We start from the raw sequence: 17,072 nt of genomic DNA on the forward strand, positions 1-17,072 counted from the left end.
CCCTCGGCCCGCCTTGGCCCCGGGGCGCGGGGGGGCGCGGGGCCCGCCGTGAGCGCGGGGCGGGGCGGGGCGCGCCGAGGCCGCGGGGCGGGGCCTCTGCCCGCCCTTATCCCGCGGGCCCGCGCCTGCCCTGCGCCGCTGCCGCCACCGCTGCCGCCACCGCTGCCGCCGCCGCTGCCGCTGCCATGGCGGCCCCCGGAGAGGAGCAGGACGTGATGGCGCGGTACCGCTCCCCGCTGGTGTCGCGGTACGCCAGTGCCGAGATGGCCTACAACTTCAGCGAGAGGAAGAAGTTCAGCACCTGGCGGCGCCTCTGGCTCTACCTCGCGCAGGCTGAGAAGGTAACGGCGGGACGGGCGCTGAGGGCAGAGCGGCCCGCGGCGGGGGGAGCGTGGTGCCGGGGCGTCTTCACGTCCCGATTCCCTTAAGGGCTCTGGCAGATGAGGGCCCGGGAATCGGCCGTATATTCCCGGAGCTCGGGATACCGAGCAGAGCAACTTTCCAGGCGCCCCTTTGGCGCGTTCCGGGAAGGAAAGGGGCGCGAGCGGGTGGGGGCTCTGCGGGTTCAGGGTTATCCAGCCCTCTGTACACAATCCCTCCTGTCGCCCCTCAGCAAATCATTTCTTCTCGCCTCGTACCCTCCCCGTTGCACTTTTGCCTGCAACGTAGAATTGGTTTTGTAAAAGCTGTGCTAAGCAATCTTTGGTGAGGGGTTGCCTTTGAGCAAACAGCGGTGTCCTTCCCGAGCGCTCGGCTGTTTGCTTTGCAGGAGGTGTGACGGCTGAGGGCCGCTGTCCATTCCATCCGATGGCTGGCTGGCCGCGCCAACCGGACCACCCCCTGCATCTCCGGCCATTTGTTGTCAGATAGCCCTTTTTTTCCGAGATAAGTTTACTTTTGGCCAAAGTTAGCAGTGCATTTACCCTGCAAGTAGTTGTGATGTTTCTGGTAGGCTGAGTGCCACAAAACAAAACAAAAAAAAAATACCAGGAAAGATTGGGTACTGTGTACCATTAATTCAACTGTTAGGAAGCTGCAACTGAGAGTGCGTCCATATGATTGCAAGCTGTTGTGTTAGTAGAGGATATGGAGTTGACTTTTTTAACGTGCACTTGAAGCTAAACTCTTTGAGTCTGGTCCTAATTAGGGACACATGTTCAGCTATTATTGCATCTTAATTGAGACACGGTCAGTTTTTAAGTTGCACTGACTTGATTCCTTGTGACTCTTACCAGGTTTTTGACAGTGAAAAAGCTGTAATGTGTTCCCAAAAAAAAAAGACACAAAACCACCCCGCTTTCTGACAGAATGGCTTTAGCTTTCAGACTCAATAGGAACCTGTTTGTTTTGTAGAGAGTCCAGTTTCTGTTTTCAGAGCCCTGGGATTGTTAGAAGCAATTCAAGCTCTAGGTCTGGCTGTTACTGTGAGTGCAAGGGCAGAGAAGCACAATGCTGGAGAATGTGCACTGTGTGTTCAGTGTCATTACCATGTTCCTTCTCCGTGCAAGGGTAGTATCACTACAGCAGCACTGTCAATAATATGCTGGACCAAATGTCATGTTGCAGAAGCTGAAGATGCAATTACACAGCTGTGCTAAATAGGAGTTACTTTCCAAAGTCCTGCATGCCTGATTTTGTCACAGTTCAGATGCTGGAGTGGGAAAGCTACAAATCTCATCTGGCATAAGAAGTGTCAGTACTGTGAATGCACGCTTGAGGAGCTTTGCATTTTGAAAGCATGACAATTTAAACATAGTTGTATCGATTCCATCAGATAATCATCACTTTTACTTCTGTTCAAGAACAGAATACGTGAGTTGCCCAATAGCAGAAGCAATCTGCTTGGAAGAACCAGTCTGGGGCTTCTAGGTTTCCATTCCCAAATCCTGAATTCTGGGCTACCCCATCTTTTGTCCCTTGCTCTGCCTCCCATTGCCATCCCAGAGTTTTGTTCCCAGAAAGTAGAGACAGGTCTTACAACTTCTTGAGCTCTCTTTTCATAGTGGGAAGGGGGAGACTACTATTTTTATCTGGCTCCTCATTCCAGAACAGTTTGTAATCTAATGTCAGCTCTGGACTAAAAAGAAGGAAGAGTCAGCTACTTCCAGCACCTGTTATCTCTGTCAGTGGTCAGTTAGTTACACATACAAAGTTTCTCTAGGTTCCTTACAGAAGATGCACAGTATTTCTGCGAAAAAGAACACCCACCCAAATACCAGGTAATAAATGGACTATGGCAATTTACTGCAGCACATGTCCTCACTTCCAAGGCATTAATGTGTTGCTTCTTGGGTCATTCTTTTGGAAGATACATAGCTTATCTTTTCAGATACATTAAAAACCAAACAGTAACAAATGAACTGCGGGCAATGCTTACTTTTGTCTTCTGGTAAATCAGATCTAGGAAGGTCTAATCATAGTTTTTCTTAAAGTTGCAGGGAGTAGTAAGACAGAAGATATGCAGCTTAGTGATAAAATTTTAGGTAAAGTATAGGGCCAGGCAGATGCCTTCAATATTCACTGTACTTAATAGGTGCAATTTTCAAGTGGTCCACTTGGAGCATATGAGATAAGAATGGAAGAATTATTTTAGTAGAAACTGAATTTGTCAGAAAGTCTGTACAGTGTTTTGCTCCTTTCAGCAGGCAATAGCAGGAGTTTGAAAGAGCAGGCTTAGCAAAGTGTGGGATTAGTAAGAAAAACTTACGTTTTCCCTACTGACAGTATTTAAAGTTTGGGTTAAGAGCTGAGGTGTCTGAGTTTATACCCATCCCAAAACACTAGTTTAATTTTTTGCATAAATTTTGTTGAAAGTCAAGTACAAACTTCTTGGAGCTCTTCCTTTTCGTAGAAGTAGCTTTGACATCCTGCAGCATTGAACTGACTTACAATATGTTTTGCACATATGAAATATAAATGTTTTCTCTCATTCTTTAGTAACCCTCCTTCTGTTTTTTTCTGTCCATTTTAAGTTTAATTATTTTTCTGTCATATTTATATGATGGACACCCAGTGTTCTCATTCTGTGTGCAGGTGCTGTGCCACGTCATCTGCCTGTTCTGCCCCGTCCTTTAGGAGAAGTGATGAACAGTCATAGCTGTTAGAGTGGCACATCAAAATATTGGGGCAGTCTCAGAAGATTGACACCCTAAAGGCACAGTACAGAGAGTTCATTGCTGACTTCACTGACCTTTGGTGCTTTGGGGAAAACCTCGTGGTCTTCCTTATGTAGTTTTCCTACTTGGTTTTCTTAGGCACACGGGTTTGAAGGATGTTTGTTTTCGTCCCAAGGTACTGCCAGTATCAGCAAAAGCTGATAGGGAAGAGACTCACACGTTGTTTGTGGACAGATGAGAGCATCATTTGTCTTGGCGCTACCCTACCTCGCACATGTTCCGCATCAAGTCATCCCTTGTGGGGGGTTATTGCTTTCCTCTCTCTATGACTGTGTGCTGTGATCAGCTTTTCCCAAAGGATTGCGGATGTCTGAGCAAGGCATGAGATTTTAATCTTGGCACAAGAATTATTGCCTGCTGAGCTGCCTGTGCTTTTAGGCAGTTGCAATCTATACAGGTGCACCTCAAAGGCAGCAGTCTGGGGCCAGGTGCTTTTCCCCATTTAGCTGGACACTCACGGGCATGTATATGCTTGTGGCAGCTATGTTTGGGTACTAATTATCTGATGAGGTCCTTGAGAACACATCTGCTTCACTTGCTGTCTTCAATTCCAGGTTCCCTATCTACAAACCATTTTTTCAGTCAGTTTGATTCTGAACAGAACCAGTTTTTTTAATACTTTGAATCCTGGAAGCCTCCTGATTGGTAATTTCTCATTACTCATGCACAGGACAATAGTATTTTAATTTGGAAAAGGCAGAATACCAAGTTCATTGTGACACTTTTAATTTCTCAGTATCACAAAAAGACATTTTTCTCATCTTAGTGGATTACACCAGTGTATAATCTATGGTTGGATATCTTTGTTTTTAAGTCAGCTTGCTGAATTAGTTTCGAATGTGAACTAGAAGCATTCATCTCCTTCTTCCAGATCAAGTAACTGATTTCACAAGGTTTCATATTCAGTCTGAGATGAGGTACTGCAGGACTTTTGAAAAGGTACAAACATATAAAACATATGCATCTTTCCATATATTTTAAGCCCCCTGTTTACAGTTGTATAGGTTTAGTTGTGGTCCAGAGAGTTTTTCTTGACACAAGCTATTTAGTCACATGTTAGCAGGATTTTTCTTTACCCAGAAGATAAACTTCATTAAAAGAAGTTTAAACTATACTATTTTTATATCACTCTGCGCCATGTACTTTAATTTTTGTAGTTTTCGCAGGAATTTTACGTGAATGAGGAAGGTACAAAGCCCAAGAGGAACATCTGAGAATGAACACTGTCCTGTCCCAGTGGAAGAGGCTGGAGAACCCTAGAATGAAAGCATTTGCTGTTACAGCTCGTTTGTACCAAATCGTCACACTTCTGGGAGATGTCAGACAGGAGTAAATTATTTAAACAGCTTCTGTCTCAGTTTGTTGGTAAAGAGAAAATGCAATGAAAGTTCTTTTCCCCTTGCAGTCACTTGGGCTTTCAATCACTGATGAGCAGATACGGGAGATGGAAGCAAATCTGGACAACATTGACTTCAAGATGGCAGCAGAGGAGGAGAAGAAGCTGCGCCACGATGTGATGGCCCACGTGCACACCTTTGCCCACTGCTGTCCAAAAGCTGCAGCCATCATCCACCTTGGAGCAACTTCCTGCTACGTAGGGGATAACACGGTAATAGTGTATTATTTCCAGTTCGCTGCCTGCAGAGATGGGTAAAACAAAGCTACAGTTTTTATTTTACAGCTCTTTATAAACTTTTCTTTATAAAATATTAAGTGGATTTTTCGGTCATTTTTGTTAATTTTACTGTTGCAGTTAATTCAGTTCTTTAACCTGGCTACTCTAGGAAAGCATCCTTCACTTGCCTTCTTTCTTCTGATGTGAAGTAAAAGCTACCTGGAAACTGTTCCCTAACCGCTGCTTGTATGTTAAATATTCAAGGAGATAAGAGGGGAGTTGCAAACACATGAAGAAACATGTGAACTGTGTGATTTATCAGTTACACCCCTGTGACAAGAGTTCAGTGACTTACAGATCAAGGTCCATGAGCTTTCAATTGCTACTTGGAACCCCTGCATAATTCAGGGGAAAGCAAGCTTTCAGTAGTGAAGAGAACGGATCAGTGTGTTAAGTGAAAAAGGAAGTACCGCTGTTCTACAGCGCTGTAAAATATTTGTGAAGAACCTCATCTACAACAGAGCGCAAACTGAAGCCTTATTTCTCAGTATATGTTGCTGTTCCACTGTTCAAGCCATTGCAACTTCACAGCTGCTTTTGTTGCATGAGAAGCTGCCATGTGATTATTTTTTTCTCTACTCCTTTGCAAACCTGTTTAGCTTTTGGGTAATACCACCTTCCTTGTGACACTTGTGCCCAGCTGTACCTCAGTTTCAAAAGAAGGAGTAAAGACAACTGGTGCCTCATCAGCCCTCTTACTTTCCTGCTGTCTTTAGCCTACAGTGCCTGTATTTTCCATTTGGGACCGTATGATTTAGTCTGTCATTCCGTGGGCAGTCCCAAGACCTCAAAATAATCATTCATAGGTACTTGGTGGAATCGGGTCTTCCCCCATTTATGACTTTCCATGGACAGTATAAAAGGAGCAATGGTGGATCCAGCATTTTTGTCATAAGCAAGTTCAGTGCAAGCTCTGTTATGAGAAGGAAGGCAAATCATTTAAGAGGAGACTTTTGAATCAATAAAGCATAATCTGGGTCCTCTCTGAGAGAAACTGTTATGTCTGGTCCTTTAAACATGGCCCAAAGTTCCTTTCTTTGCTTCTTTCAGGATTTGATTGTCCTCCGTGATGGGTTTAATCTCCTGCTACCCAAGGTAAGAAGGTGGTTCTGCAGTGTCTCAGAATTGGGGAGCACTCATGTCCTGTGCATAGCCTGTCTTTAACTTGGATTTCCCTAAACCTTTGTGGGAAGCTAGGAGGAGTTTTCTGTCTGGGTTGTTCTCAAAGAAGTGAAGTTCCTTTCCTTTCCTTTCTCAAGTCTTTTTCCAGAGCTTTTTTGCTCACAGTGGGAATTACAAGCAGCTCCATGTTTATCTGTGCCACAGATACTACATAGCAATACAACTGTATTGCTTTCAGGATTATCTTAGTCTTATCCTTAGCTATATTCCTAGGAGTCTGTCAGCATTCAAGAAACTATAGAATACAAATTTCTGAGGTCAAATATAGCAGGAGTGTAGTGCAGTGGTGTCTCTCTGACCTGAATGAGTTGGCATCCAATTTGCCCCGGACAGTATGTGTGTCAAGTATTGCCCTAGCAGCTTTATTTCTGACCAGTTCCAGGAATAAAGAAAATACCCAAGGGTGAACCAACTGCAGGATTGGATTGGGCATGAAGATTAGACTAGTTTGAGCTCAAATCCAGTGACTTGTGTGAGCTCTTGCTTGAGTTTTGTAGCAAGCAGAAATTGCATGCATGCCCTGAAAAACTGAAACGTACCATATTCTGCAGTTAGAGGGGACTGCACAGTTGCCCCGCAAGGTCCCTCCCTGCACAACTGCCCCTTCCTGCACAGTGGTTTCCCTCCCCTTTTTCTCACAATATTGTGCTTGAGCATGTGAACTTCTGCTGTGTTGTTTGGGTTTTTTTCCTCTCTCATTCCACCTCTTTTCTATCCTTCCTGCTTCGACCAGCTCGCACGGGTGATCAGCCGGCTGGCCGACTTTGCTGAGAAGTATGCTGACATGCCTGCTTTGGGCTTCACTCACTACCAGTAAGTAACCATCAGCCTTTGCTTTCTTTTTGTTGTCTGTGCTTTGATTAAATTGATCTGCTACTGCTCTTTTGCCATCCTTTTTCCCATCTCTGACCAGGTGATGGTTCAGAAAAGGCGTATGTGCCTGACTCCAGGCTTGTTCAGGAAATTGGACTGTTGCTTTGACTAGCTGTCAGCAGTTGCTTCAACACAGCTTCATATAAAGGATAACTTCCAGGCAAACACAGATGTGCACGTTCTGGGCTGTTTCAAAAAAGCATGACTGGGAATTGCACTAAGCCTGTCTTCCAGACAGATTTTCTTTATTTTTATTTTTAGTTATTTTCCGCTGCAGCCTGGAAAGTTTTGTTAATGCCTACTTGTTAGTACAGATGCTGAGTCCAAGGATAATGAGATCTGGGTGGTTCTGTTCTTGGGGAAGTTTAATTTCCTGCTTCATGAAGACTGTTTTCAGAAGCATTAAACTATACCCTGAGCTAAGCCTGAGTCTTCTACCCCGGTGATACGGAACAGCAGAGGCAGGGAAATTAAGCACAGGTCGTGTCAGACTCTGTGTCTGGCACTTTTAATATTTCTCCCAAAGGAGAGGGAAAGCATCAGGTCAGGTCTCTGATTTATTGTCTTGCTGTATATGTAGTGTCCGTTCCATCAGCTCTAGTCCTACAGCCCTCTTAATCTACTTTTTGGAGGAGTATCTGTTAGTTTTATTTGGGCTTTTGGAAAGAGGACAGAGGAGTGTTCAAGAAGCGTATACAAGGTGAAATCATAATTGATGTCTCAGCCTTTTCTGTGTCGTTTGTCAGCAGGGCCTTTACTCTGTTTACAATCACGTCCCTGTTTTCCCTAGCCTTGCCTTTTCCTGCTTATGTACTTGCAGAGGCCTTTCTTGTTACCTTTCACATCCCATACTAAATTCATCCAGGTGGGTTTTGGCTTTCCTTGCCCCGTCTCTGCAGTGTTGAATAGTTCCTTTGTATTCCTCCTGGATTGCCTGTCCCTGCTTCCAGATTTTACAAGCTTCCTTTTTATGTCTGAGCTTAATGAGGAGCACATTGTTCATGTGTGTATGGTTTTTGAAGTGGTGTAGAAGTTTTCTTTGGAGTTCATGTGGATAATTTGAAATATTTCACTTTCTGGAAAGTGATTTCCAGAAACACCCCTGGTTTTGCCTCACAGCATTTTCAGGGGGAGTGAAGTGTAGCTGAAGCTTGCAGTTACTTATTCCAAGGTTTTACAAGAAGTGTTGGCTCACAGCGTTGTTTGAAGCATGTTTGCCCAGAGGCTGAGGAACACGTTTTCATAAATAAGAAGGAAAGGTTCCTGAGAGGAATAATTCAAAATCACAAAGTGAATGCAGATGTGTCTGTGCTGAGAGGTTCATACCAGTGCTGTAATTCAGCCAGGGTGCCCCCCGTGAGCGGAATTGGGGTGGGGGACAGATGCACCCCAGTCTGGCACAGCCCCTGCAGGCCGGCAGGGGGCGCCCGCCTGGCACTTGGACGCAGAATTGCTGTTTTCTGGTAACGTAATTCCATCTTATTCCTGAAAGGAATTATTACATCTTCAGTACCATTTACTGCTGACATTGGTACATCCTTCTGCCTAAGCCAAATCCTGTTAATTTCTGCTCAAATGAGTCAATAGAGCTGAATCTGTAGGGAACTCTTAATGGCAGACTCAGCAGTGAAGTGTGGTGCTTGGGCAAATCCTCAATGAGTTCTGTTATGTTCTTGATTGTTTTCAGACCTGCCCAGCTCACCACTGTGGGGAAACGCTGCTGCTTGTGGATTCAAGATTTGTGCATGGACCTGCAGAACCTGGAGCGGGCTCGGGATGACCTGCGCTTCCGGGGTGTGAAAGGCACCACTGGCACTCAAGCCAGCTTCTTGCAGCTCTTTGAGGGAGACCACAGTAAAGTACGTCAGACAGCCCAGGGTGCAGTCTTGGCAATTTTCTGCTCTGGAATGCTGTTGTCTTTGAGGGAACATTGATATTCTCACATTAAATTTACAATGTCACCCTGATCCCTCTGGATCATTGACAAGGCTCTGTGAAAGTAAGCAGCATTTGGGAAGGGATGTTTCACAGAAAGTAGAAGATTTTTTGACAGTAAACTTAGAAAAGCAAAGATCATTTTTGCTCTTGCTGACCTTGCTGAGTTGTATTTTGAGCTCTGTTTTTTTTTCACTTCACCCCAAGGTTGAAGAACTGGACAGATTAGTGACTGAGAAGGCAGGATTCAAGCGGTATGTAATACACATTCTTAGCAGTGTGTGACTCCTGCTGGGACTGTTGGCCCAGATTCCCCTGGTTGCCAAACCGGCATCTGTGCTGCTGTTCACTTATTCCCCCTTGCATTCCCCCTTCCATTCCCAGTTGCATTTTCCTGCATGAAGCTTCACCTTGTAAATAGGCCACTTCTTCTTGTCTCCCTGTCAAAGCACAACTGTCTCTTTTCCTCTGTTTACCTCTCTCTCACCTGCATGCTGCCCCAAGAAATTGACAGCCTGAATCCAAAGTTGTTTTCATCTGAGCAGAATGACAGCCCTCCACTTCAAGAGCCATGTCGCTGCTTGCTCAAAGTCTTGCAGTACTGTTGTGCCTGGCTGGAACACTCAACTTCTGTGCTTATTTCTAGGGCTTACATGGTCACAGGGCAGACCTACAGTCGTAAGGTGGATATTGGAGTCCTGGCTGTGCTGGCCAGTCTGGGGGCTTCTATACACAAGGTGAGCATCCTAGCATCCTGATACATTGGGAAGAAGGAGAAATGTTTCAGATCTTGAAGAGAAGGTGCTTTGGTGCAGAATGCTCTGCTCAAGAAATATTGGTGTTCCTTGTTCAGCTGTCTTCTTTGTGATCATGAAAATTCACCGCTGGGTACATGCCTGTTACTCAAATCTCAAAGATCTTAAAACCAGTGACAAATAAAGCAAGTTAACTGAGCAGATTCTAAAATGGGTTAACAACTCCCACACCAGATATTAGTCTAATCTATGCTAAATTGATCCAATTAGTGTAAATGTCTTTCCTAGTGGTGTATGAGTTCTTAAATTTCACCATTTCCTCCTAGTTAATTGCCTTTCTGATAATGGTGTTATTCTCTCTGTCCTTGTGGATTCTTTTCATTGATTTATCTCTGTTCCCTCCTTCTTCCTCCTCTTGGGCTAAAGTGATCTGTGGTATTTTCTTCTGTTTTGGTTTTTTCCCAGTTCAGTGAGCACACATTATCTGTGTTTGCAAATCACTGTGCACTTTTGTTATGCATTTTCAGTGTTTTCTTCTGATTTGTTTTCTATTCCCTGCAAGCATTTGCCTTGTTGGAGTCCTTTTCCCACCTAATCCAGTGGACATGCTGTTTTCTGTGTTGTCTTGACAAATATTTTTAGGCCAGGAAGTATGATTGCAGTGTCAATTTTTTTGTCAAATTTTTCACTGCCCCCAGTTTACTTTTGCACATATATGCAAAGATTCTCCGAGAGCAGTAACGCTAAGATACATTGGTGGGTGTCAGTTCGGTTCTGTTTTGTTCATTTCTCATGCTTGCTTTCTAGATTTGCACTGACATTCGTCTTTTGGCCAACCTGAAAGAGATAGAGGAGCCTTTTGAGAAAGACCAGATTGGTAAGGGATGAGAGAGTTTTCCTGGATCGGTGTATGTATCTTTTCATTTATGTTGGTGTGGCCTTCTAAACAAACTTAGAAATGTCACTGACAGAATTTTCTTTAAATTAACTGGAGTTGACATTGTTAGTATTTTCAATCCTTTTAAAAGAAAAAGAAAAGAGGGGAGGGGAGAAGGAAAAAGAAAAAAAAACCACCTTGCCTAAAGGTTTCTGAATATTAAGTAATTAAAATCAGATTTGTTTTTGTGCACTCCCTGTGTTTGTGGGGCGAGCAGGAGTAGCCATGTATGTCCATTGCCTAGTGAGGCAGACATGGGTCTGAGGAGTGCTTCATGTTTTCCAGTCCTCATGAGGCTGACTGGAAAGTAGATTTTCAGCCCAGCTCAGCATTTTGATCTTTATAAGCAGACAATTAGGAACAATGAAACTAGGGTGGACCCTTGCACCCTTGCCGGAAGAACACCAATGATGTGATTCTGACACTGCTAGAAAGGGAAAAGCAAATGTTGCATTTTGGCTCTTGGCTGAAAGAAAGTTCGGGTCCCTTAAATAGTTGTATAGAATTGAATCAGCGAATTAAGCCTTAGTCCTGTCTGGTACTTGTACCATTCTACTACATTCTGTGGATGATTTTAATACCCATTCACTAGAGCAACAGGCAGCAGTGTAAGCATCTGACTTTGAAGGACAGTGTTGCTGAGCAGATGGAGGCTCAAACACTGCTAAGATTGCTATGGGTAGCCTAGAGAGATGGTGCTAAATACAACATTAAAAAGTACATTTGTCCCTTTTATGTGGTAGTACTTCTGTTTTGCAGAACTGCAAAAATGTCATCTCACTTTTTGTTTGCCCACATTTAGATGTTTCTGATCCGAAGGGGAAAACGGTGATGTCATTTTTGTTATTATATAATGCCCTTAGAAAATTGTTGTATTTTGAAGCTTTAGTCAAAACTGATTCCTGACACATTTTTCTTTCCTGGGAGAGAACCTTCATCTCTTCTCCCTGAATGTAGCACTCCTTCTGTAGCCCTGTTTGCATCGTTTTTCCTGCTTTGACAGGCTCCAGTGCTATGCCTTACAAGAGGAACCCGATGCGCTCGGAGCGCTGCTGCAGCCTGGCTCGGCACCTGATGACGCTGGTGATGGATCCCCTCCAAACGGCCGCCGTGCAGTGGTTTGAGCGCACGCTGGATGACAGTGCCAACAGGTCTGTTCACATTGTGCTCCGCAGCAGCTGCAGGTGGCCTTGTGCAGAAAGGTCCTCTGGCCTCTTTAGAAAATACTGCCTTTAAACTAAACCCACAAAATACCACCTTGACAAAAAGCAGTCTCAATAGAACCTGGAGACTACAAACTGGTTTCCTCTGTACTATCAGATAAAAACTGTTAGGTTCTTAATGTCAAGATCTTCTGTAAAGTAAACCAGCAGTGAAAGGGAGGGATACAGAAGCCAGGGTAATAGATTGCTTTCATAGTCTTCCTGTTTCAATAGCACAGTATTACAGTAATCACATTTCTCAAATTCTGCTCCTTATTTTGCATGGAGTTTTTTGACCCTGCTTTTTTTTTTCACTTTTTGGAGAATAATCCAATACCTTAACCTTCCAAATAATCTTAAAAAACATATTTTAATTTTGAAAAATATTCTTTACAATAAGTAATCGGATCCTGGAGAAAGAGCACAATTACTCTATGTTTTAAAAAGTTTCATTAAAATCTGTGCAGGTCTTTAGGATATTACTCAGCAAATTTTGCTTTGTTTTATAATTCTTCATTATGACTATTTTGAGCTGAGCAGAAGTTATCTACAATTATTATCAAGTAAATTACAGCAATTAAATTCAATGTTTCCATCTTATTTAGTACTAAGTCTGCATAAAGCTCATATTTACCTTTGAAACATTTTAGTTTCAAAGTCATATTCTGTTGCAGAATTTGATCTCTTAGAATCTTAGAAATCTCTAGACTTCTAAGGTATGGCACCTGTGAGACAATGAACAGCAGCAGTTTTGGCTTAATTAATGCTAGATTAGCATTAAGATTGCTGACAGGAATGTTATTTTTAAAATGTCTCCACAAACATAATAGCTGCATAACATTTTGTGCAAAAATAGAAGATTTTTTCCCAGGGGGACCTTACTTCACAGCTCCTAGTCTCATTAAAAAAAGAGCTGCATAGGCAGCAAAAAACAATGTAAATTTAAGAAATTGCATGCTGGTTGATATGGTGTGTTTATTTCCCAATAGCTACCAAGTGTTGAGAAATGTACTGGAATGTTTAATATTTTACTTTCATCTTATCTAATAGAAAGACTCATCTGTCCACTTCATTAACCAGTTATAAAAATCTGTGCTCTTGTTAAAGCTATAGTGTTTTGCAAGGAGAACAAGCCAGAGAAAGTTCAATCAATCTACAATCCAGCAAAGTTGTTTTAAGGCACTGTGATAGAATTGGAGGGTTTAGATGTAGCACAAGGTTTAAGAACTAGGATATTTTAAAAGATTACAGTTTAGGATGGGCCAGGCCCTGCTGTCACAGATAGATGATGCTATGTTTGCTGCATTGTGATGCAGAGCATTTTGCCTGATACAGCTCAGTTCCCACTACTCCTCTTGTTTCCCTCCTCTGCTTTTTGTCAGGAGCCTCCTTTGTGACCAGGAGCTGGTTTCTTGGAGGAAGCCCTCACCAAACGCATGGATCCCCTTGGAAATTCCCCACTGAGCACAGCCAGGCACAGCATGAGCATGCAGCATGTCTTACTGCTGGAGGGTAGGATCAGTAGTAGACACTTCAACGAAGAACACGCAGGGGAAGATCCTGTAGATTGCTGCCCTGTTTCCTATCTGTGTAATCACTGAATTATCTTGGAGCTTTCTGTGTGTGCCTTCACCCTTTTCCCTCTCTACTGACCAAAAACAAAAAAAAAAAAGAGAACAGCTCCAGTTTTAGGCCACATTAATGCTATTTAGAGCATTATTTAGAGAAGCTGAAGGATCTGAGGTGGGCTGGAACATGGCTTTGTTGCTGACCAGGGTTCTGGGTATGTGTGTCTCGTAGGCGCGTGTGTCTGGCTGAGGCTTTCCTCACAGCTGACATCATTCTGAGTACACTGCAGAATGTCTCCGAGGGACTTGTGGTGTATCCAAAGGTAAAGCAGGAGATAATGGACCTCCTTGGTAATGCTACAACTGTGCCAAAGTGTACAAAAATGCTCCCACTCCAAGAATTACGTCCTTATGTTAGTTCAAATGGTTTCTGAATTTTGCTCTATTCTTGCCATATTCTCACTGTTGTAGGACATACGTTAGGGGCCTCTTATGAGGCCAATAACATAGTAAATACAAAACTTGTCACAAAGGATATTTTTCCCTGAATTACAGAACAGACCTGTAGAACTCAGCAGCAAAAGATACTGTCTAGACAGATCTCGTCCAGTCCTGGAACTTACTACAAGTTTAAAAAAACCTATTGGACATCTTTTCCAAACTAATGTCTCATACAAGATACGGCTTCTAAGTATTATCAACTTCAATATCTGGATTTCCAGAGCTAAGTTCAAAATGACAATGTGTCTTTGCATCATGGGAACAAATTTTTTTTCAGGGCCTGTTATAATAGGACAAGGGGTAATGGTTTTAAACTGACAAAGGAGCAATTCAGATGATATAGGAAAGAAGTTTTATTACAAAGAGGGTGATGAAACACTAGAATAAGTTGCTCAGAGAAGTGGTGGATGTCCCATCACTGGAAACATTCAGCATCAGGTTGGACAGAACCTGATCTAATTGAAGATGTCCCTGCTCATTGCAGGTGGTTGAACTAGATGGTCTTTAAAGGTCCCTTCCAACCCAAACTTTTTTGTGATTCTGTCACCATTGTCCAGTCCCAGAGATTCAAGGGGAGAGGAAAAAAAATTCACTGCGAAGTTTTCAGTCGTCTATAGACTTTCTCTAATGCTGTTTCTTTTTTCCTGTTTGTTTTGTGTGTGTGTTTAAGGTGATTGAGAGAAGGATCCGGCAGGAGCTGCCATTCATGGCCACAGAGAACATAATCATGGCAATGGTGAAGGCTGGGGGCAATCGTCAGGTACAAATGAAGTGTCCAAATTACCTTTGTTTACAGCCTGGTGTTTGTCTCTTTGAGAAACAAATGTATCTGGGCTCTTGTCCTGTCTCACCTTTCTCCACTCTTCACCTGCTCCCACAGAGTTATTACACTGGTGCTGCAAAGCCAGGCTCTGCTCTCTGAGGGGAGAGCACTTGTGGAGATCCCTATTTTCTGTTAGGAACACTGTGTGTTTGGGCTAATCTGGCTGGCTGTGCTGGAGAAGAGGGAGATCTATTTTTGTGTTTGATACTAGTAGGCGTTTTCCTTTTTTAAGTGTTTGAAGGCACTTGGAACACAGGCCAGGCTTCTTTAAATGGAACATGTTGGCAGTTGGCTACCTTATAAATTAAAAAAGGATGAATCAGTACTGTTAGCAAAAAAAGCAAGTAAGACCATTCTGAATCACTCATTCATGTGTCATTCTTCCCTAACTCAGTACAATATATTAACCACTCTGTTTATAGTCCTTCATTCAGCTTCCTGTGTTCAAGAAAACTGTAATTATATATTTTCCTTAGTAAATAAACCCAGACACAATTAGATTATATTTCCTTATCATTTAATTTCACAGTTCAGGTCAAAGTTGATCATTGAATTTCCATCTTAATGAAACACCTTATTTTCATTTACCTTTTAGATAATAATTTTTCCTTCTATGATTATTTTCACATCAAGGATAGAAGTGAAACTTGCAAGAATAATGAAAGGGTTTGATAGAAGGTTTGAGCAGAATATATGTGGTTTCAGTTTTCTGAAACAGTTGTGGCAAATCACCCCCATTATATTAGTCAGGAAACATCTTTTTTTTCCTTTTTTTCTCCCTGTGTTTCTGATGTCAGTGGGTCAGTGAGTAAGCTTCCTGACTAAATGCATTAAGGGTCACATCATATGAATCACATTCTGTGATTCATTTGTGTCTCTTGTTGACCTGCCTTCTTTCTGGTGCTGTTTAATTAGATACCCATAGGGCTTAGTACTTTGTAGAAGGTGTTCATATTCACATTCATATGTTCTGATTTTGTGTGCTGGGAACTTTGGAACAGCATCTTTTCTAGGTTTTTCCACCTCATATCACTGAACCTCACTTCCTTTCCCCACTACTAAACAGATCCCTCCCCTAAATATCCAGAAGATAGATGTGTTCACCTGAGGCAGGTCAGTGGTGATGACATTTGGATAGAGGAAGCAGGATTATTTTTGTCCTAATTGTAGATCAAGGATATTACATTTAAGGAGAAGATTCCTGCATAGCTGTAAATGCAGTCACATGGCTGTATTTTAGGACCAGCATGGCAATATCTGATTTTGCAGGTGGTACCTGACTACAGTTGGGTTCCCTTGTTCTTTCCAAAGGAATGGGTTGATTCCAAAGGAATGGCTTTTTTTCCTAAGTCTATCCTTATGTAGGCCATGGTTTGCAAAGTCTCACTACTTGTGAAGTTGGGCAGATTCTTTTCTTCTCCCTTTTCAAAATCTGTAGGTTTTACATTATTTACAATTGGGGAAAAAAAAACACAAACAAGCCCTAGAATGACTCCTAAGAGTATTTGGGAAACTGGAAGAAGTATAAATTATTCCAGTGTCATTAGTTTATGTTATAGTTCAACAGGGAATGTATGTGACATTTGGACTGTTTTAGCCTCAAAGGGCAGATGTGAAAGGATGAAGAAAATCTTGTTTCATTGTAGTGGCACGTGAAGCACTGCAGTCAAAACTGCATCTTGTTTTTGCACTGTCCAGGGCAATACACTTAGATATTTTTTCCTCCCACACAAGCTGGTGAGATGAACATGTGCTGTCAGTAGCAATGGAATGACTTTTTTCTTTTTCCATCTTCCTCTCCCTGTACCTACAGGATTGCCACGAGAAAATTCGTGTTCTCTCTCAGCAAGCAGCAGCTGTTGTGAAACAGGAAGGGGGTGATAATGACTTCATTGCCCGTGTCCGTGCTGATCCTTACTTCAGCCCTATCCATAAACAACTTGAAAGCCTGTTGGATCCCTCCTCCTTCACTGGACGTGCTCCTCAACAGGTAAAGTAGTGGAAAGAGGCTGTGGGTTGTAATGCAATGTGTAGTTTAATCCTGCATCCTTTTGTACACTCTGTTTGCTACAGAGTGTACATATTATAGAGCTCTAGCCATACTGCTAAGGAAGACACATTTTTTTCCTTTGATTTCCTTGGCTTTCTTGACTTTCTTCCCTGTGGCTTCACACTTTTGACCCTGGACATACCAGACTGTTGGGTGTCTCTGTGAAAGAGAGACCCCAGCAAGACAAGCAGGTCTAGATGGGGAAGAGGAGGCAAGTCCTTTTCCTAATTTTATTTTTCTCATCTTGAACAGGTGGCAAAGTTCCTGAAGGAGGAGGTTCGACCAGCACTGATTCCATACCAAAGCAAGATGGGTGGGAAAGTTGAACTGGCACTTTAGGTATAATCTGCAAATGTGTGTGGGTACAGGAAGATAATAAAAGCCTTATTGACCCA

At 42.8% G+C, this 17,072-nt stretch overlaps 1 protein-coding gene across 1 annotated transcript; it reads left to right on the plus strand.

The window, feature by feature from the left end:
* The first annotated feature begins 108 nt into the window (after positions 1 to 108).
* On the plus strand, positions 109 to 17,072 carry ADSL (adenylosuccinate lyase). The gene is made up of 13 exons (XM_041481579.1): positions 109 to 341; positions 4,582 to 4,785; positions 5,902 to 5,946; positions 6,767 to 6,846; positions 8,594 to 8,765; positions 9,049 to 9,095; positions 9,488 to 9,578; positions 10,404 to 10,473; positions 11,537 to 11,684; positions 13,536 to 13,626; positions 14,475 to 14,564; positions 16,441 to 16,617; positions 16,930 to 17,072. Exons 1-13 carry the CDS (start codon positions 186 to 188, stop codon positions 17,014 to 17,016), a joined length of 1,458 nt encoding a protein of 485 aa, XP_041337513.1. The 5' UTR covers positions 109 to 185; the 3' UTR covers positions 17,017 to 17,072.

Source organism: Pyrgilauda ruficollis, unplaced genomic scaffold (genome assembly GCF_017590135.1).
Source record: "Pyrgilauda ruficollis isolate IOZ18807 unplaced genomic scaffold, ASM1759013v1 scaffold56, whole genome shotgun sequence".
Classification (NCBI taxonomy): domain Eukaryota; kingdom Metazoa; phylum Chordata; class Aves; order Passeriformes; family Passeridae; genus Pyrgilauda; species Pyrgilauda ruficollis.

Excerpts from the sequence above, each read along its gene's own strand:
- ADSL (XM_041481579.1), top strand. The coding sequence starts at position 186 with ATGGCGGCCCCCGGAGAGGAGCAGGACGTGATGGCGCGGTACCGCTCC. Across the intron at positions 8,766-9,048 it reads TTGAGGGAGACCACAGTAAA|GTTGAAGAACTGGACAGATT; the intron begins GTACGTCAGACA and ends CTTCACCCCAAG. Across the intron at positions 14,565-16,440 it reads AGGCTGGGGGCAATCGTCAG|GATTGCCACGAGAAAATTCG; the intron begins GTACAAATGAAG and ends CTGTACCTACAG.